This window comes from Acomys minous (assembly GCF_964271855.1).
Source record: "Acomys minous genome assembly, chromosome: 10".
NCBI lineage: Eukaryota > Metazoa > Chordata > Mammalia > Rodentia > Muridae > Acomys > Acomys minous.
Genome location: NC_140491.1, coordinates 94,679,423 through 94,700,923, shown reverse-complemented (window position 1 = coordinate 94,700,923; position 21,501 = coordinate 94,679,423). Strand labels below are relative to the sequence as shown.

General features: G+C 45.9%; 1 protein-coding gene and 1 long non-coding RNA gene across 17 annotated transcripts in view; one reads left to right on the top strand and one right to left on the bottom strand.

Moving 5' to 3' along the window:
• LOC311607697 overlaps window positions 1-17,397 on the top strand; it is a 70,684-nt gene extending 53,287 nt beyond the window's left edge. The window contains exon 3 of the long non-coding RNA XR_014782707.1: window positions 17,287-17,397. This is a non-coding gene — a long non-coding RNA (uncharacterized lncRNA). The remainder of the gene's footprint in view (window positions 1-17,286) is intronic.
• The window catches only part of PKP4 (plakophilin 4), a 213,853-nt gene continuing 197,866 nt past the window's right edge, over window positions 5,515-21,501 (bottom strand). For 12 of the 16 annotated variants that reach the window (XM_084799657.1, XM_084799647.1, XM_084799658.1 and 9 more), the window contains 9 exons: window positions 20,911-21,102; window positions 20,566-20,739; window positions 17,310-17,460; window positions 14,525-14,720; window positions 12,550-12,634; window positions 12,302-12,419; window positions 9,673-9,801; window positions 8,019-8,092; window positions 5,515-6,493 (listed from right to left, as the gene is read on the bottom strand). In XM_084799657.1, coding sequence (XP_084655783.1) covers window positions 6,248-6,493; window positions 8,019-8,092; window positions 9,673-9,801; window positions 12,302-12,419; window positions 12,550-12,634; window positions 14,525-14,720; window positions 17,310-17,460; window positions 20,566-20,739; window positions 20,911-21,102 — 1,365 coding nt within the window. In that variant the 3' untranslated portion in view covers window positions 5,515-6,247. The remainder of the gene's footprint in view (window positions 6,494-8,018; window positions 8,093-9,672; window positions 9,802-12,301; window positions 12,420-12,549; window positions 12,635-14,524; window positions 14,721-17,309; window positions 17,461-20,565; window positions 20,740-20,910; window positions 21,103-21,501) is intronic. The other 4 variants (XM_084799653.1, XM_084799659.1, XM_084799654.1 and 1 more) reach the window with 2 other exon arrangements.

Below are 21,501 nucleotides of genomic sequence, written 5' to 3'. Positions count from 1 at the left end.
CTGTGTAGCCTTGACTATCCTGAACTCGCTTTGTAGACCAGGCTGGCCTCGAACTCACAGCGATCACAGCGATCCCCCTGTCTCTGCATCCCGAGTGCTGGGATTAAAGGCGTGCGCCACCACCACCCCGGCCACATCTCTTTCTTGTTTAACATATCTCCGCTCCCTCTCCTTCTTTCAACTCCTCCCAGGTTCACCTCAGATGCATGGTCTTTTTTCTTTAATTACTGTTGGTAATGTTAGATATGTGAGCAAAGAAGTATGTAAATAACTTGCCGAGTCTATTTAGTGCTTCTTGTAAACGTATACGTTTCTGGGGCTGAGTACTTGGGATTGGATGAGCTCAGGCCCATCCCCGAGGAAGCCTCCTTTTCCTCTCCCAGCAGTCTTTCCTGAAGAGTCTGTAGCTGTTCACAGGACCCTGTGAGAGAACCGGGATCTGCGCTCGCTCGTTGGATTCCTGCTCATTACTTAGGTCCCTCAGCATTCAATGCTTTAGACCTGGCACACCTGGTCATAAACTTTCTCACTTCCGGAAAGGAGCGGCAGCTCACTGGGATTGGGGTGGGACAGCCATGGCCACTGAAGAATCCTAAAAGCAGACCCTGGAGGGGCTGCCTCCTCCCTGAACTCATTTGATTAGATTAGCACTGAGTGGCTGCGGCAGCCTGTCAGGCCCCGGGGAGACAAGCACGTCACATTTCCTTGGCAGCCAACACAGACATTTCAGAAGTGTTGCCTTCTGGGGAGTAAACAGTTAACCAGGGATTTGCGAAGGAAGACTTCCGCTGTTTCTCCTCGGATTTCTGAATTATACCTTTGACCCCCCCATAAGCTGTGATTAACTTTATCTTTTGAGCCAATGCATCCGTCGGCTCTGAAATGAGCTCTCTCTCCAGCCACGAATAGAGAGCAAACTAGTGCATCATATCATTAAGTCTTTATCAAAATTCCCCTAACTGTTGCATGGGAGTTTAATAATGAAAAAGCTAGTTACGGCTTATGCAAGCGATTATGACAGTGCAGACTGTCTTTCAGCGATTTCAAGTTAGAATTAGGCAGCAGCAATAGGCACAACCAGCCACTTAGGGGACACGCCAGCTGCTTCCAGAGGAGCTGCTGACATAAAAACAAGGGAAGGCACTAAAACAGACACAACTGGAGTCATGATTTGCTTGCTAAAAATTTTCCTTTTTGTGTCTGCAGCCTTTGAGGAGGGTCTTGGTTGAGGACACTCAAGAGGGCCAGCCAATCAGGTCAAGCCATGGTGGGAATGATTTGCCACAGGGCAAATCAAGATGGCGGTAAAACTAAGGGCTAGAGGGCTGTAAAGTGTAGTCCACTCAGCTGAGCTGCTATCTCTAGGCTCTGAGGCACGGACCAGCCAAGGGCAGCTCCATAGCTTCTGTCAAAATTGCCCTGGAACTCCCAAGCTCCTCTCTCTCCCACGTTCTCTTTCTGGGTTGCACAGCCATTAACAGCTAAGTTTTCTCCCCAACAAGGATTTATCTGACCAGAATCAAAGCTCTCCCTTGGTTTCCAAGTCTGCACTGCGAGCCCATGACTTCACCGACCTGCTCACTCTCTACCAATCTCCCTGGAACTTAGCTGAAAGGGCCCTGCTCCCACACTGCTTGCCTGTAGTTGGAGGAGCTCTGAGGTGGACCGCTGTTTATTTATACGTCTCTTTGGATCATTAGGCCAAAGGGCTCCACACTTCTCTCTCTTGGCAAGGCGCTCAAACCCAGGTCTGAGCCTTACTTTTTAAATTACTTTCTTGTCAACACACAGAAATCTGTAAAACTGTAGCTTGTCTGAAAGCTGCCCGCATGGTGCTTTGCACTTCCACATTTTCCAAAATTCTTTTTAAATGTACCTTAGAAAACAGCTGCTTAAAAAAAAAAAAGGCTACTGTATATAATTGCAAAAGGGTATTTTTTTTTCCTAAAGCTTTCTCTGTGAGAAACTAAGTGGTTATTTTGTTAATGTTTAAAGTAAATTGCATTTTTCCTGACTCAGAAGAGAGAAATAATTATAACTTCAATGCCAGGTCATTAAACTCTGTCTCAGCCTATGCTATTTTTTTTTTTTACTGACTACGGTTAATGTATTAGGGGGAGCTTTATTAACATATATAATTACACATAATAATAGGTTTCACTATATTTTCATATATGTACACACTTTTGATCACACTCTTCATTACTCTCTTGTCTCTCCCAGTTCTGCTGTTTCTTTTCCTTTTTACCAACTCTCTTCCTTTTAAGTTCTTTTGTGGGGTGATTACTGACATAATTTGCTACAATGAAATGTAGGTCTGACGTGTTCATTTTGAAGTCTTGTTGCATGTATGCACCGTGTAGTTGCCATTCCCATCAAGACAGAGAACATCTCCCTCATCACAGAGGGCTCTTGACCACACCCACCTCTGTGGGCACCATGGGTCTCTATCCTACCTCCTAGGGGAGTTTTTCCTGTCCTTGTGGGAGAATCATTCAGCATGCATGCTTTGCCACCCTCTTCCTTCTTTTGAACAACATGCTTTTGGTATTTGATCAGGTCATGTGTGTGGCTCATTGTTTATTGCTGACTAATATTTTATCATACAAATACACATATCACACTTTTTCCTTTCTTGGATTAAAAGATTTGCTTATCCATTCTTCTGGTGGAGAGTTGTGTTGCCTCCAGCTTTTGGCTATTAGGAATAATATTACTATAAACAGTGCTACTAAAAAAATAAACTGAACAAATGAACAGTAATGGCCAAGTTTTCAAATGTTTTTCTCTGTTATCCAGTTTGATCATGGAAGCGAAGCCACAATCTGAAGGATTGACAAGAGTGTTGATTTAAGCATATTACTGAGGCCTCAAGATGCTAGGATTACATAGTGACAGACTTTGTTTAATAGGCCCTTGTTGACAGACAGACATGGCTCACAGAGTGAGCTCCCATGAACAGAAATCATCATTCACAGTCATCAGGACTCCTAATTTCTCACAGCAAGGCTCACGTGACATTATGGTGGGCTAGATACATTTGAGTACATATTTACCTTTTTTTTTTTTTTTTTTTTTTTTTTTTTGGTTTCTTGAGACAGGACTTCTCTATGTAGCCTTGGCTGTTCTGGACTTGTTTTGTAGACCAGGCTGGCCTCGAACTCACAGAGAAACACCTGCCTCTGCCTCCTGGGATTAAAGGCGTGTTGGGGGTAAAAGCATGCGCCCACATTTTTACTTTTAATAGCTGCTCACTTAAGATATTTAAATGTAAATCTGGGCATGGTGATGCCCACCTTTAATCCCAGCCCTTGGGAGGCAGAGGCAGGCGGATCTCTGTGAGTTTGAGGCCATCCTGGTCTATAAAGCAAGTCCAGGATAGCTAAGGCTAACACAGAGAGATCCTGTTTCAAAAAACAAAACAAAAAGCTATTTAAATGTTATTTTATGTGTGAGTTGTGTGCATGTGTGTGCTCGCGTGAGCCATAGCAGTCAGAGGGTTCATTCCTTCTACCTCTCTGTGGTACTGAACTCACGTCATCAACTTATATGGCAAGAGCTTTATGTGCTGAGCCAGCTTGGCATGCCTTAAATGCTCAATTTATGGTTTCTTTTAATTGATGAATCTTAAGTTTCATTTGGTAAATTTAAGGTAGTGATGAACAATGCCTATTAGACAATGTTAGTTGGAGTTCAAATGCCTGAATTTTCCACCAGCATTTAGTTTAGACTGCAGGACAAACCTTGCCTCAGTCACTTAGTGGCAAACTGAGTCTTCTGTTGGCTTCAAGGCTTATAAAACAGAATACCATACATTTGCTGTGAGGGTGAACTGATCATGTACGTGCAGCCATCAGCACTTTGGGAGTACTCAAAGACTTAGTATTTCTCTGCAAGAATCTGCAACCAAGCAGACAAACACTGGCCAGGAATTGATGATGAATAGAGCTATGGTGTCGTGTGGTCATGATTTCCAATGTGTAGGAGAAGCTCAGAGCCTTCCAAGGATATAATTTAAGCAAATGTGCACAGGCAAAAATATGCTTTAGGAGACTAGAGAGATGGTCCAACAGTTAAAAGCACTCATTTCTTTTGCAAGGGACCCGAGTCCCGTCCCGGCATCCACACGGAGCTTCAGAACCATCTGTAACTCCAGTCCCAAGGGATCTAATGCTTTCTCCTCACCTCCATGGGTATTACGAACACATAGATACAGGCACACTAAAACACACATGCATACACGCATGCATGCGCACACCCAGGCGCGCACGCCACTCCAGCAAAAAAAAAAAAAGTTTCATGGCTTCCCAAGTTTAAGATTGCTTTCTCCAAACTCACTCCTCTCTTGTAAGAAAACTCCATATCCTGAAATCAAAGTCTGAATGCTTTGATGGTAGGGTGGACGGAAACCAGGAAATAGAAGTCTGCGCATGTCTGCACTGCACACTCATTTCAGCACTGTTTGGTGCATACTCTTGCTGTGGGCTGACTGACTATCGTATGCTATTTGATAATATCAGGACTGAAACAATGACTCAACAGCTTCAGCAGGTCGTGTTTATTGTCACGGCTGGGGTGGGTGAGCCTATCTTTATGATTGACGGTGCAGGTTTCTGCCTGCAACTTCTTTTCTCCAGGGACAAGTTAGGGCCAGATCTTCTGCCCAGTTCTCACCACTGGCTTCTTCTGGCTAGATCAGGAGGTCTCCTTGGAGGCCCAAGGGCGTTCTTCCCAACTCTTGATCTGCATTAGTTGCGACAAGAGTTGCCAAAATAGTTGGCTGTCTTTCAGGCTCTCTTAGGGAACAGTCTTCACTGAAACCCAGATACCAAAGAACCAGGTTCAGGAACTTGGGATCAAATGGGTGTGTCCAGGTCAGTGCCTCAAGGGCATCCAGTGACCTCTGCCACAGAGAAGGGTGTTTCCTCTGTCCAGCCAGGGCCCTTATGGCAGAGAGCATGGTCCTTCTCAGCTGTTGCAGCGTGTCGTCTGGAAAGCCTAAAGCTCAGAAAGCCTCACCATTTGCAGGCTGCCCACACTTGGACTTGTTTTACTCTGAATCCTAATCTTGGGTTGTTTTCCACTCAGGAAAGCAATCATTTCTTGGGTCTCTTCCTATAGTCACAATGCTGTCGAGTAGGGACCCCCCCCCCCCAAAGGCTGCCTGTAATCTGGAAAATACTCAGCACAATAATTATCTAGAATCAGTTTTGGTTTATAGCATTGATGCCAAGCAAGCAAATGCCCAGCTGTTCAGATGTAATTACTGAGTTGCAAAAAACTGATGACACAAGTGCTCTTTGCCTGTAGTATGGCCTAGATGCTGGAAGGCTGAAACAAAGCAAAACCTGACAAAACTGTACAGTGTAGTGTGTCAAATTAAAACAAACAAACAATGCAAGAAATACATATACTAAGGTGTAAGGGGGTCACCATCTTGCAAAGGAATTACTAAATCTGATTTCCATATCATACCTAGAAAAGAAAAAAAGAGGTACAGAACATTCTCAAGGATGAAATTTCCACATTTATTATTCTTCCATGTGCATAGAAAATGGCAGTGACGTGTCCTGTGAAGGAGGCGGATGAGCATGGCGCTGCTGTCACACTGGACTTTGTGCTTGCAGAGTTCACTACCCACTGAACACAGAGGATGTCAGAGTTTGTTGTCAACTCTTAACAGTTCCTTGAGCTTCCCACTTGTGTTTTAAGCTGTCAGTTCTTCAAATCTCTTTTCAAATGACACACTGCTTTACAAATGATGGCACTTAACCAATGTGGCATTTCCATATTTACACCAACAGAAGAAATTTTTACAAGACATAATAGCATACAATCTTGACATTTAGTAATAGCAATAAAACATGAAGGGCATCCATTTTAATTTTTTTTTTCTGTACAAACTATCTGAACATAACTTTATTCACATTAAAAAAATCATCTGTAATCTGATTTGACCTACACATACCCCACCTCACCTCACCCATTTCCCAGACCTCTCATCACGTCACCCACACCCGCACCACTAGAAGCTACAAGTAGTTAGACCTAACGCCTACACAGAGCTCAGAAAGTCCTCTCCCAAGGGTTTCCGCACTTCCCTGAAAATTCCTCGAAAAAGAAAAAAAATTACTCTTCACTCATTCCTTCTATTTCACTTTCACATTTCATCATCGAATCAGCAAGACAGACTTTGCACCTCAACCCAAGCGAAGTTAGAAGGAGTCCCCCAGCAGGCGTCTTGATGCTACACCCAGGAGTCCGGGGACCCTGGGTACTGTTCGGCTCTGTAAGAAGGCCGTTTAGTGGAATAAAAGTCTACATAATTTGTGGTTGATTTCAGTCCGTACTGTGTTGAGTAATCAGTAGAAGCTGGAAAGTGGACTCGGTCATCAAAATAAGGGTCTTCATAGCTCCGAGGAGACTGCAAGTACAACCTGTATGCATCCAAGGTCTTCCTGGTGGAGTCATCCTGATAGTAAAGCTGCTGATGCTGTTGGCAAGATGGAAACACAGTTAAAGAACACTGCTGTGGCCTTCCAGCTTCTTATCTTAAAGCATTTTGTGGGCTAAAGGGGACAGAGCAGCTTCAGGTGCAGCCGCCTTCACCCAAAGCAGGGCTTCTGTCAGTTATGTTTATAGGCAAGCTGGCTTTGCTTGCTCAGGCGAGTTCAGGTCCTCAAGGGAGTGGCCTGGGCTGTGGAGGAGGCAGCTTTTGCAGAGGGAAGGTAAGCATATCGTGAATGTATTTGAGGGCTGGAGATTTGGCTTTTGATATTTAGATAACGTAATTAAAGGATTGTACTTTAAAACATTTACCACTCAATTTAAAAAGAAATGATGTGGTTTGATGAACTCTGCTGTGGTAATAAGGGATGAGCAATCTCAAGGCAGGAAGATGACAGAGTTAGCAGAGACACATGAGCAGATGATCCTAGAGGTAGGCCTTCTGTGAGCCAGTGGTGCTAAGTTCCTCTGAAGCTGGCAAACACGACACGTGCAGCCATATGGGGCATCTGTTTCTGGGTCCTTCTGTACAGTCTTAGCTTTGACCTCACTATGACGCCCCTCAGACCATCACGGCTCTGATGTCTGTTTTCATCTTGCCCAAATCGCCTTACTTAGTGAGATGTGAACATTTACCATGTAAGTGCTGGCATCTGACTTAAATTAATTCTAGTATCACTGACATTTTCAGAGCTAAAAATCTATGTGTTTAACCCCTACCTCCTTTTTTATAGATAAAGTTTTTTTGACTTAAAAAAAGTAGCATAAACTGGGTATTAGAGGTGCATGCCTGTAACCCTGGCCACCCCTGAGGTTGAAAAGGGAGGGCCAATTTAATCTCAAAAGTCTGAGATCAGCAGAAGCAACAGTAGGGCCCAGTCACAAAACAAAACCAAACCACCCAAAAAACTAGAAATGAATTATCAGTAATGTGGGAGATGCTTTTTTCTTTTCTATCTGAATAAAGAAGATTATGGTGTAGAGAGGGGTCCTAGAACATCCTTATTTGGAAGGACACAATGCAGTTCTGCTTGGGAAATCCTAGTGTTTTGTGGGTGAGAGGGGTGAGTGTGGCAGAAAGGACCTCGTGGGTAGCTCAAGGCCCTTCTAGAAGTAGAGTGTGGGGAGGAAGTCATGATGATGGAGCTTGAAGTGTACAAAAGAACAGTGAGATCAGAGTGGGAGGTGTGCTCCCCAACCCTGCCTCACCCTGAGGATGGAAGAGACTTTAGAGGTTAACAGAAAGGGGGAGGGGGTGGGGTGGGGAGTGGGAGAGGGAAGCCGTTGGAGGAACATGCACTAGAGGTTTTTTAGCATCCCCATCATAGGCATGCAGTCTCAGAAGCACTGATGGAAACGATTTGTCTAAGCCATGGGCATGGCATGGCTGAAGAGCAGAGAGCCTCAGGGGACACTCCTTGGACCCTGTACTGAGGCCCGACTCTCACGAGTGGCCCCTTCACTGGGTGACTGCTAGCCAGTCTTCTGTACAAATGATGTTGCAGATTCACCTGTAGCCGTCTATTTTGTTCTCTTGCTGGTGAGGAATAGGAACTGATGTAAATTGGTGAAGGTTTGCTGGAGCCTGTAAGAAAATATTTTATTAAATTAAAACTAATGCTTATTACACTGGTCCACCAGGTTGTGTGGGTCCTGCCTTCTCTAGTGCCAGCATAGGCAAAGGGCAGCAGCTCAGACTCCCAGGATCTGGGAGGGCGGGCAGTAAAAGCAGGCCACCTGCGTACGTGGCAGGCAGGAAGAAGCAGTGAATGCAGAGCCCCCCCAGCCGAGGGCTCATCTCAGCTCTGCTCGGTGGGCTCTGAACAGTAGCATGGCTCCCTGTGCTGAGCTGAGGAATGCCACTCTTCCAGGGCCCTGAGCCACAGTGTGCATCAGAGTGACGGGAAATGCACCATTGGCATGGCCCTCGTGCCTTGGAGCAGCTGTGAGGCGGGTCCTGGGTTCTGGAAGGGCAGGCACAGGCTTGTTCAAAGAAGCGGGGCTACACACAGGCATCTTGGGTCTGCCAGGGTTACGTCTATTGTAAATGGAAAAGAACTTGGTAATTCAGCAATTGTCTTCAAGAGTCCAGACTCCTGATGACATCACTATTACTGCTAATACTAGCAAAGGTTTTAATTTTTTTTAAATAAGGAAAATAGAGCATACTCCAAGCAAATTAAGTTTATTGAAGCAAGCAAAGATAAAGAGTGCATGCTCGAGAAGCAGTCTTTAAACGAAGCAGGCTGCTGCAGACCCAAAGCCTCCTGCACGTCAGCTTCTATGTGTGTTCCTTTCTGCACAGAGCGTGGTATTTGAAATGTAGCATCTGCAATTTTCTGAGCTATTAATTGCCATGGTAACAAAAGTCGATTAGTAAATAGTCCTGTGAAATCACAATTTCAAAGACAACAGCACAACTCAGACTCCTCCCCCAGCAGCAGTTAAGCTGCCATCAGCTTGCATTTATTTCTTTTTAATAAATAGGTATTTTCCCTCCCTCCCCTCTTTTTTTTTTTTCCTCAAGAAAAAGTACTTTTTCTCTTGCAGCAGCTCACGACTTCTTTGGAACCTCTGGAGCAGTTTTGCTAAATCTTTGAGAATGGACCAATTACCTTTTGGGCTGGCAACTTTAACATAGTTTTATGCCCATCTTTCTGAACAGGATATAAAAGTATTAACACTATAATATTTATTTTTATTCTTAAGAAATATTCACACTTGGGGAAAATCATATGATATATTCTACAGTTCACTCAAACTCTTTTCCACAAAAATGTAAATGGACTAGATTGCTATTGACCAGTTTGAACTTAGAAATGAGCCAGTCTAGGGGGTATATGCAGCTCCAGCAACAGCACACGGGGTCCTTGGTTCTGATGCGTAAGGGACTCTGGTTAGACACGGATGGAGGACGGGAGCAAATAGCATGGCACAGGGGCAGTCCTCTTTTTTATTTGTGGTCATCATTTAACTATATTAGCTTGATTTCTTTAAAATAACAAAGGGCAACAATCCCAATGGCAGCAAAGAAGGGACAGGGATAGGGTTTGCTGCTGGGGGACCATCTTTATGTAAGCGCAGGCTCGTTCCCAGGACACTGGCTGAGCGCCCAGAAATGTGGTTCCTCCAGGCATTGTATCACACACCCGCATGGCGTCTTACCAGGGTACAGGCCTTTGTGTGTGGTGTCCCCTTGGCTATTGTAATACTGCATAGGTGGCTGGGTCCTATCGTATTCAGAGCGAGGGTCTCTGATTCCTAACAGTGCTGGTGAGGAAGAGGTGCTGCCAACTGAAGGGAGAGGCAAAGGAAGGGAAGGAGAAAGAGAGAGAAATCAGATTGTCAGCAAATCTGGAAAGTGCTCCAGAAAAAGGTAGGTTATTAGCAATGCCACAGTAAAATCAGCTCTTAGAGGGGTTTGAGGGCGAAGAGCAGCCAGACCCTGAGGAGGGCCCATGAACACGCTCTAGTTTCCTCTACCAGGAAGGGTGACATTGGGCCCATCCCTAGCTGCAGCCAGCAGCCAGCAGCCAGCAGCCAGCAGCAGGGGTCCAGAGTAGAGTGCAGTGTGACTCAGAGACTTGACCCACCCTTAGAAACCAAGTGGAATAACTTAGGAGCCATGTAAGAGTTACTTCTCCTTTGTGGTCACAGTTTAGTTGCTTATGAACATTGTTTATATAAAGACATTTGGTAGCAGGATTTTGTTTTTCTTTTCCTTGAGACAGGGTTTCTCTGTGTAACAGCTCTAGCTGTCCTGGAACTCTTTCTGTAGACCAGGCTGGCCTCGAACTCACAGAGATCCGTCTGCCTCTATCTCCCAAGTGCTGGGATTAAAGGCGTGCGCCACCACCGCCTGGCTTGATAGCAGGTTCTAAAGCATGCGTTGATGTTTGGTCATTTAAAAATATCCACATTTAAAACTATCTAAATGTGTGTAGAAGGGCCCAGTTCATAACATTTATGGTTCTCTTTATGGTGATCTCACAGGAGATCATGTGAACCTGGTGCTCAGATGAGTTCTGATTCTAGCCTGGGCCACACACCTGATAATGACTAGTCATCTACTCATGTCCCCTTTGGACTTTTTTTTTTTTTTTTTGCCAGGAAGGAAGAAAGAACAGGGTAACATCACTTTTCTTTTCTTTTTCTCTTACAAACAGTCTGGTTTTAAGAAAGTTAGCTGCAAGTAAGTGGCCATTTCTTTACCCAGTTCACTTGAAAGCAGTGGTCCTCCAGCCTTGGCCCCTGTGGCTTGCTACAGCCATGCCTTCAGAGGGCCCTGGCAGGGCAGGTCTTTTCCTGGGCTGTCACGTCAATGGCACAGGGATGCCTGTGATGAGTGAGGTGGGCATGACCTCCATGTCTCTGTGCTACTTCCAGCTCACTCTGGAGAAAATGGCAGCACAGAGGAAACCGGCTTCCTTTTAGGATGGCACTTAACAAGGCAGCAGATTGCCCATAAACAGATTCCTCACCAGTGCTGAAAGCTGATGGTTGCCCTCAGACAGCTGGGAGACAGGAATGGCACAGAGGGCTGCCTAGGGACCATGGTGGGGGCCATTAGCACTTTGTATGTTTAAGAGCTCCACATGGCAAACCCATTGCATAGTAACTGTGTGCTAATCTGTTTGAAATGATTCTGTGCTTGCACGCAAGCCCCTTGTCTGCAAGCTGCCCCTACTGGCTCCCCTGACACCCCTATGCTGAAGTCCTTAGACATGCTGAATATTTGCATAAAAGACTAGTATGAGGGCTCATCAAGGGTGTCCAAAACCAAGCAAAGTTCTTGTTGAACAAAACAGCTCATAACTTTAAACCAAGACATAAATACCCACCACATACAGTAGGTGCAGATAATGTTTACGAAAAATGAAGAAGCCCAAACCAACACAAACAGCATCAAACTCCCAGCACAACCACAGACATCCATTACGTGGCAAGAGCCCCTGGGCAGGGATATTACTCTTTTTGTCCACATGAGCAATAGGACTGTCAGAAACAGAACAGCTGACTACAACAGATAATACATGTGTCAGAATGTGTGATTTAAAGCCAAATCAAGGGAAGAAGTGTCATTTTTCCTGTTTCATCCTGGTAAGAATTACATTTATAGGACTATTTTGACTTTGCGGTCCTCATGTTTGTTTATATGTAAAAGATTTAGTGTGAAGTTCAAAACATTCCTTCCATTAAGCTAAATTCTTCAACTGGGTGGGTGGCTCAGCTGCAAGAGTCTCAGTATAAAGTCCAAGCGACTTCCTAGGAAGCCACGCTGTGAGTTGGGATGGGTGGATGCGGTAGGGGTGTGTGTCTGCAAAGCAGCCAGGGGCCTGCGGGTGCCACTGCAAAGCCTGAAAGGTCTAAGTTCAAGGAGCCTGTCCCTAAGACGTTTCACCAAAAAAAAACCTAAGAAATAACAGAAACAGAAAGCATCCAACGCAAAGCAACAGCGGCTGCAGCGACAATCCTACTTAGGAGGAGACTGAAGACTTGTGCAAAGTTGGCAGATAGCAGAGACATTCCCAGTCAGCCAGTGAGTTTTAAGTTACCCTCCAGGACTCTACATCACGTTAGTGGTCCAGCTGGCCAGATGTGGGCGCCAGGGTCCCTTCACAAGCATGGTGAAGCAGCATCCAGGCGTGGGGACAGGCCCTGGGCTTGTGTTTATGCACTGCAGGCTCTCAGGTTAATAGGCAGTGCTGAAGTGACAGGCTTAATCAGCTCAGACTCAGGTTTTTTTCCTCTCTCTGTGTGAGAACAATGTTCCATCACACAAATGCCCACTGACCTGACTGGATGATGGGTGACATCTGTTGGTTGGTGGTGGACAAAGAAGGGTGTGATTTAAATCGGTCTCTCTCTAGCGTGGACACAGGTGTAATAAAATGGTTCTGATTCCATCCATCCTGTGGCGTTAAAAGAAAAAAAAAAAAGAAACATCTTAAAATGAATAAGAGCACTCTACTGCAGTTCGTGAACAGGTGTGTGTGTGCTCTGAGGACTACTGATCACATCACAACTGTGCTTGGATGTTACCTTTTTGTAAATGCTCCGGAGGTCCCGATATTGCCATAATGTATTCAAGACCTGGGCTGCGGCCTTCACCACTTTCAGAGAGGATCTAGGGAGAGAAGGTGGTTTAAGGAAGATGGGCAGCATGGCCACTCACTTTGAGACACTCAGGCTGCAAGCCAGTAGCCAAAGGAGCAGAATGGAGGATACCAGATTCTGAGTGCAGAAACTGGAACCCCAAGAATGGAAAGGGTACCTTCTCACCTTTGCAGCACAGGGGAACCCTGAAAGCTGTTACCCATCCCTCCAATTTCTCCCATCACATCTTAACCCCACGGCCTCCACCTTACTGTTGATTCCAATGGTGAGGCTTCAACCTCATCCTAGCTGAGTAAGCAGGGCCGCTAACTCTTGCCTACCCATCATCGTCCCCTTCCACTTGGCTACGGTTTTCTGCATTATTCTGTATTTTAAGAGGCAGAGACAAGGTTTCTGTGTAGCCTTGGCTGTCCTGGACTTGCTTTGTGGCCTGGAACTCAAAGAGCTCTGCCTGTCTCTGCCTCCTTGAGTGCTGGGATTAGAGGTGTGCACAGCCACACCTGGTTCAAAGTTTCAGTTGCTTAAAAGGAAAGGCAGGATGTGGTAGCTTACTCTTGTCATCCTAGAACTCAGAAGACTGAGACAGGAGGATTGCTAGGAGTTTGAGACCAGGTTGAGCTACATAGTGAGTTCAAGGTCAGCCTAGAATACAGGGTAGGGCCTTATTTGAAAGAAAAAGCAAGCAAACATATTGTATGAATTTGTTACTAGTGAAATAAATAGTGAAATAAAAGGGCTGAAAGGCAATACTGTTTATGCTGACAGATGTCAGCGGGTAAGGCTACGGTTTTCTGCATTCTGTATTTTAAGAGTTCTTTCAGGTTATCAGCTGACAGTCTAGATGAGATGTCACCTGAGCCTCAGCACTGCCATCCAGCTAATTAATCAGCCATCCCATGCATGTAACAGGCCAAGCTTTGTTCTGTGGGTGAGGGCACAACAGCAGAGAAAAGACAAAGTCTGACTGTGGGAGTCAGATGCTACGGGAAGACTCAGATAACACAGTCAGTGCCAGCGAGAGAACCAGCATGGGTGGGGGAGGGGGAGCGGTGAGAGTGGCTGCTGCCCTACTGCTTGGAGAAGGTACTTGGCACCCCCACTTCCATTTTGCTGATCTGACACAAAGACAAACTTAGTTACAGCTGCAGCCACATGAGAGGAAGGCTCTGCTTCGCTACTGATTAGTTCTGCCCACTTGTGCTGCTTCATCTGTTACTGTCATCCAAAAGCAAGGGGAGATGTGTGACCCAGCCCAGAGCACGCGAGTGCGGAGCGGTGCTTTTCCTGCCTTCTGGGCCCTCGGCAGCAGAATCAGTCTCAAGGGTGAGGTTCTGACATTCTCGCAGAGCAGGCCCTAGGCTTTGAACAGAGGCCAAGGTGCAAGAGAAACAGGACTGTCTCCACCCTGGCGCTTTGGTTCTTCTAGGAGCTGGCATGAACCAATGTGGCTTTAGCGATGGCTACAGCCTGGGCAGCTAAGTCTCCCCCAAGTCCTAACTCCAATGTGACAGTGCAGGAGGTGGCCTTTGAGAATAAAGGTCACTGTCTATGAGACCAGAAAGGGGCTTGCACCAGAAGACATCGCATCTATTGGTGCCTTGATCCTAACTTCACAGGTACCAGAATCGTGGGAAATAAACTTCTGTTGTTCGTAAGCTCGCTAGCCCACAGCGTTTTGTTAGAGCCACCTGAGAAGACTAAGTCAGAGCCAGATGGAGGAGTGAGGCACACTATAATAAAGGAAACTGCCACGCATGACACAAAGCAAAGCCCCCAACCGTTGCCCCATTACAAGTCTTGGCTGATGTAGACTGCTCAGTCTATCAGCATGTGAGAAGTACAGAAATCAATCCTTGCATCAGAGGCAGGACAGTCCCAGGACGCAGGGCCCCACACTTGCCTGTCTCCTCGGCCTTTGGTTATGTTCACCAGCTTCTCTATGCCCCCTGAGTCAGCCAGAGCTTTGGCGTTCTCCATGTTCTTGCTGGTGACCTCATGCAGAGCACAGCACACAGCGGCCACGGTCTCGTCAGACAGGATGCTGGGGCCGTTGCCGCCTGGAAGCCTGTTGACCAGGTCTCGCATGGCGTATTTACCTGCCGGGAGCACAAGACCAGGTCAACTCTTCATGGGCATTAGCTTTTTATTGCTGCTGTTAGAATCTTGATAATTTGAAGGTTTTAAAAAACAAAGCTTCAAAAGAGACATGGAAAAAAATACCCAGAGCCCATAGCAAAGAAGAAAGGCACAAATGCAACTTTGAGGGAAAGTTAACATTTACTGTCATGTCACTTCAACAAATGACTTCTTTATAGAACATTACTGTCACTTGCTGAAAGAAATATAAACCAGTGTTCGGAGGAATGACTGGCTGTGACGCTACACGATACACTAATGACAGTAATGAAGGCTTAGGGCAAAATCCTATTCTTAATTCCAGTGTATCAAAATACTTCAATTTCTGCTCAAAGCTTTTTTAAAAAAAAAACAAAAAACCTTATCTTTGAATCTGGACCAACTAAGGTTGCCAAAAATGCTTTTCATTAAATCTTTCTGGGTCTGGTCTTCTGAGTCACCAGAGAGCAGTCTCCCACTTGAACGAAGCTGAGGGTTATGTCTGCTGACCTGGCATCAGCAGTTAACCATAGTTTCTTTAAAAGACACAAGGAGAACACTTCTACTGAAATTACAGGTGTATTATCTCCTAGTATAATGATAATGAAGTACACGAGAAGACAGGGCTGAGGAGGGACTTTCAGCCAGGGAAGAAATATCTCAAACACCCAACTTCTCTTCCTCCTCCTCCTCCAGAGATTATCTCTAGCTAGCTTTTTCAATTTCAATTACCAACTGACAAAGTGGGATAAATGTACCACAAACAAAAGAAATTAACTAAGGCAAAAGTAAATATTTTCTTAGGGTCCCTGATGCTAACCAGGGTTTTCATCAAAGGGTGTTTATATGCAGCGGCAGCTGTAGCAGGGCGGGTCTTAACTGCAAGCTGCGTGCTGTGCCACTTCCTGCATGTCACGAGTAGAGCTCCTTAGAGCAGAGGTTGTTATGAGGAGGGGGGAACCAGTCGTGATGCTGGAAGCCTACAAGATAAACGTGGATCCTAGAGCATGGCAAGGTGACTGAATGCTTACACATGGGCAGAGTGCACAAGGATATGTGATTAGCCATGGTTCTTAGCAGTAGAAACTCAGTGAGTATATATCTTCTCATAAGAAATTCAGAGTAGATGTAACATCTAAGTCTTGATTCGACTGCTCTGACCACAGAGAGTCAGTCTCTCTCTCTAGTAAGTGTGGGGATTTGGCAGGGCAGGACCACAGACTCACTCACATTCTCTCTCTCCCCCCCCACCCCCCCTGTTCTGCCAGGCAAGGTGTAACTGGCTTTACTGGCAAGTCACTGTATTTCGTTTAATTTTTCGTGACTCCTTTTCGTGGGACTTGGCTTGACCTCAGCGCGGCCCCATGCATGCTATGGATGCAGCCTACCATGAAGCCGTACCGCCTGCAGCCTTCCTTTGAGATAGGTCTCACCACTGCAGACTGACGTGTACCGTGTAGGCCGGGCTGGCTTTGAACTCATCTTTCTGCTTTAGCCTCTCAAGTAGCTGTGACTGGCTTGGACCTCAGCTAATCTTAAAGCCAGACATTACTCTCACTGTCTCTCATGCTTCTCTTGCTCTCCACCCCTCCTCCCCTTTATATTGCAGCATGTGTGTTTTAATTTAAGTTGGGTCTAAATTCACATGAATCCATTAAAAAAAAAAATCACTCCTTCCCCTACGCCACCAGCCATGGGGCTGGCATGGAGCCTGAATGGATGTAGGGGACTGTCCCCATTTCCTCTTACTTCCTCTAACAGTAAGAGGCACTGCCAACTTCTTTTCAGAGCCTGGAGAGAGCTCCTCTGGGTACCCCCAGGAGGAAGCGGGCAGCAGTAGGGTACACTGTGGGTTATGAGCTTAGTGGGCATCAGGTTCAGGGTGCAGGGCACCATCTATGGGGTACCCCTCCTCTTTCTGTTAACCTGCAAACTGCTGGGATAGGACAGTGCTTGGAGGTCAGCAAGCTGCCTGGTATGCAAAGAGGATGCTGGTGTACTTGCTCTCTGTGACACAAGAGCAAAGGCCGCCTAAAATACTGCGTCCTAGTGGCCCAGTCCTTACCTCACCTCCGTCCTCACCCCACCTTGAGGTGGAAGTGACAGTGGTCTGTCACGGGGTTGAGCATTCACACAGACCTGGGAGGGAAAGCTATACAGTGTCCATACACTTTCTTTTGGTTACTTAGAAGATGGTCGTGTTGGTGAATTAGCAGATATCAGTACAAATACTGGAAAAGGAAATTAAAACATTCTTGTTCTGGCTGCTTAGGACGTAACTTCTCTTAGGGGCCAGAGAAACCAACTTCATTAAGCAGTGCGGTTATATATACCTGAAATCACTGGAGATCTCTGGCTTTCCTGGAAATTTACCTTCTCAGAGCAATGTTTAATTAATGAGTCTGCCTCTTGTTGAAAAAGAATAGTTGGAAAGCAGAGAGTCCAAATACATCAAGAAATGAGGAGCAGGCTCGGTTGGAGAGAATTTTAACGGCGTGCATTAATAAATCACGCGTTTTGTAACTGTCACAGTTGCTTCCTTTGCAGCTCACTCTGTCACCAGCACATACCGATGAGCTCCTTGTTGCGAACGTCCAGCGCCATGTTCCTCAAGGCAGTGGCCACAGAAGAGACGACTCTGTCATTATCCATCCTCAGGAGCTCAACAAGGATGGGAAGCCCCTTTTCCTTCCGGACAGCTGCCCGGATGTACGCTGCGAACTGGTGGGCAAGACAAGGCCGCAGTAAATTAAACGAGAGCTCCACTCTCACACGCTACTGCAATCTGAAGACATAAGCCAACACATTAAATGTTTTCTGTCCAGTGCAGACTAAGTCAGTGGTACCACCGTTTGGGAGACAGACAGGCTGCAATGGCTGGTTTAAAAAGAAATCCCTCAACGCCTGAAGATCTTAAACCACCATCTGTCAGATTTCTGAGCAGTGCAGAGAAGGCAGTGAGTACTTTCCACTCAGATATTATAACCGTGATTATGGAAGGAGCCTCTGTTTCCTTTGCAGTTGGCCCCACACTAGGTCCAGAGGCCAGAAGTAGGATGGCAGAGATACCCCCTAGTGTACTTTAGAGGGAAGCCTGGCTTCACTGAGCTACTCATTTTTTAGTGCACAGTGTAACAATATGGAGTTTGCCAAAAAGACTGCTGGAAAAATTTCTTTTCTCAGAAGAAAGGGAGTTCGTCACAGACACGAGACGCCATAATTCATACCCACAGCAAAAACATGTCTGGTTGCAAAATGCATTTTCACATTAACTGGCTGCTTCTTGTGCACCGTGTGAACAGGAAGGCAGCACTACGTCACTACCAAAGTGATGTTACAGAATAGACCTGGATAATTCAAAGGAGCTACTCTAGTAACATATAGTATTGTCCTGCCGTGGACAAGGCACGGAGACAGGGATCCATTAGCTTTCTGCAACTACTGTTAATGTTAAAATGTGTGACTGACTGCCCAGTTTCTTGAATGCTAACAGAAGTGATTATGTTAATCATATATGTAACAGGAACAAATGCCTTTCAAAGACCCAATTAACATTCATTGTATGAAATGATAGCTTTTATTTCCTAAATCAAATGGAATCTACAGGGAGGAAATGAATATTGTACCCAGGTGGTTACACACAAGCACAGCATATACAATACAGTACAAGGCTCATTCACTCCTGCAGACAGCACTGGGGCAGCGTAAAGTTTCAGCTTTCTGAAACTGCAGGACCCATAAGGCTTCCTGTTTCCCCTGGAGACTGCCCGGGCCAACCCAGTGAGCCTTTTCCCAGTTTTTCTTCTATTGTATATGCAGCCATGGCTACCTTTTTGTTTGTTTATTTGTTTGCTTTTTGCTTTTTGAGACAGGGTTTCACCGTGTATCCTTGGCTGTCCTGGACTCACTATGTAGACCAGGCTGGCCTCGAACTCACAGCGATCTGCCTGCTTCTGCTTCCTGAGTGCTGGGATTAAAGGTGTATGCCACCACATCTGGCTTGCCATGGCTAGATTTTAAAAATGAAAGTCTTTTATGTTTATATTTTTATCACATACATAAGAAATGTATTTCTTAATTTTTGATGATGTGTATGTATGTCATGTGGGTGTGAGTGCCCCAAGAGGCCAGCAGGGGGCATCAGCTGTGGACTGCCTGGTGTGGTGTGGGGAACCAGACTCCTTTCCTCCTCAAGGACAGCAAGTTTTGTTAACTGCTGAGCCACCTCTTCAGCTCCGAGGCTCTGAGATTTTTAATATTCAAAATCCTTAAATATAATGTTTGTATTTTAAATAAGTTTGCCATGTGACTTTTACTTACTGAATGATCCCAGGAATGAAAATCTACAAAGTTCAATCATGCGTGTTTTCATCATTACAATTTTAATCACCAAGTGATTCTTTGGCTATATAACAAATATTTATATGCCAGGAGCTATCCTCAGTCTTTGTTTCTCTGTTTTGTTTTTAATCATTTTGCTCAGTACTCCCAACCATTGTACGAGCAATATTCATTTCTTCGCACATATGAAATTGCTGAGGTTGGGGTCCTCCACCTTGGCTTGTACGAATTCCGATAGCTTTTAGCACTAAGCTATTTAGGAACAGGAAATAAGCAACCACATTGACTTAGGCAACACCAGACTACAAGTACCTGCAGAGACTCTGTGTCAGTCACCTGAATGAATGCTCACATCACCAGATCTACTAACAGAGTTCAGTCATGGAGAACTGAGCCTCATTTTGGGAGGTGGGACAAGGAGCCAAAATATAGTCCCCCATCCACCCCCCCCCCCATGCACTTGTCAGCAAGTTTCTGGAGATTGAAAATGTTTCACATAGGGACTGTTTGGGAAAATAAGAGATGATAGCTAAAGTTTTTTTGTTTTTGTGTTTTGTTTCTTCAAGACAGGGTTTCTCTGTGTAGCCTTGGCTGCCCTGGACTCAATTTGTAGACCAGGCTGGACTCGAACTCATAGAGATCCACCTGCCTCTGCCACCCCTGAGTGCTAGGATTACAGGAGTGTGCCACCACACCTGGCTGGTAGCTCAAGTTTTAAGAAACTTCATTTTCTATTTGGTTGCACATGTGCAGAGACACACTTCCTACACTTTGGAGAAGCCTGAGAGAAGTGGGGGTGCTCCTGCCAGCACTGCCTGATCTCAACTTTTGGAATCAGGTCCCCATCTCCTTTCACTATGATGTGGTACAGGATCCCATGGGGAACCCCAGCCTCTACTTTTCCTTGACCTCACCCCCTGCAAAGCCACAGAAGTGAGCCACCAGTGTCCTCACCAGCTTATCTTTGTCCCTCATCTGCTGAAAAGCTCAGTGCTCCCTTGTCTGTGGGTCAGCGTCTGGTTTTGGACATGATGGCCAGCTCCAAGGCAGCCCCTCCTTGTCCTGTCTGCTTTGCCCCAGAGCAGCCTGCTGAACTGACCCTGTCCTTTCCTCCCACAAGACCTTTTCCTCTTTCATCACCTCCTCCTCTCCACTCCATCCTCAGCCCCTGCAGGCTTAGCTTGGCTCATGCTGCTGAAGTCTTCAACTTCATCCTCCCATTTCTCCCTGCCCCGCGCCAGGCCACTCTGGGAGTTGGCTTTCAGGACCACACAGGATGGATCCAGTGGACACTATAATATTTGCCCATCAGCCTCAGATTCTCAGGGAAGGGACTCTATCATATGCATTCTAGGGTACCCAGAGGGGCATCTTGTCTCCTTCCCAAACCCCCTTAATTCCCTTTTATGGACAAACCCTTCCACCTCCATGGCTGATCTGACCACAGGGACAGAAACAAATATGGACAAGGAGGAAACATCCCACCTTCCAGTTGCCGGCGGAGAGGTTCTGGAGTGAGCCGGCAGAGCCTTCCAAGGTGGCTGGGTTGGAACTTTCTGCTAAAAGAGTCAGATACGGTTTTACCACTGATGGGTGCCAGAGCATCTCAACTCCTTTGGGGGACTTGGACAGTCCAGGGATAGGCCCGACTCCATCCCACTGAAAGACAAATGGCACACGTGAGGGGGAAGGAAGGAAGACAGAACTCTAACTGCCGAAAATATGCATTTTGTTAGATGCAACTTTAGCTAAATAGCAACACTCTTTTCTGCCAATAACATGATTTCTCATTCTCTAATACAAAAAACTGTAGAGAAATAAAATGCTCACTTGATCCTCTTGTGGAGTTCTCTTTTTCTTCTTCTTCTTTTTCCCCCAGCAGCTTGGTTCTGAGTCTTTGCTGGGAGACTCTTTTCCTAGTAAGTCATCCAATTCATTTAGTCCAAGCAGCCGGGCCTGTGGGACTTCCAGCTCTAGCCGATAGGACAGGTTCCTCAGGGTACACACACAGTTCTCCACTGTCTGAAACCCAACATAGTGTGTAATTAAAAACATCACACAAAATGGCCTTGGCACGGCATAACACCAACAGGAAATAAGTGGAGAACAAGAAGGAAATGCTGCTGTGTTTACTTCACTGTGACACAATCTAAGGGAAGTACAACTCTTCAGTCTTGTGGACCAGGGTGCCGCTGTAAACGGAGGAGCTGGCTTTATGCTAAGAGTCATGAGGCCTGTTCAGTGCCGCATGGCCTCACAATGCTGTGGCCTCACTCTGGCCCCTGTGCAGATCCTCAGCAGGACAGTGGGGTGTTCCGCCTCCCTTCTGGGACCAGTCCTGTCACCAAGTCTGATTTCTGCTGCATCCATTTCCTATCTTCCATCTCTGAGGAATGCACTAATTTCTTTCTGTTGACATTT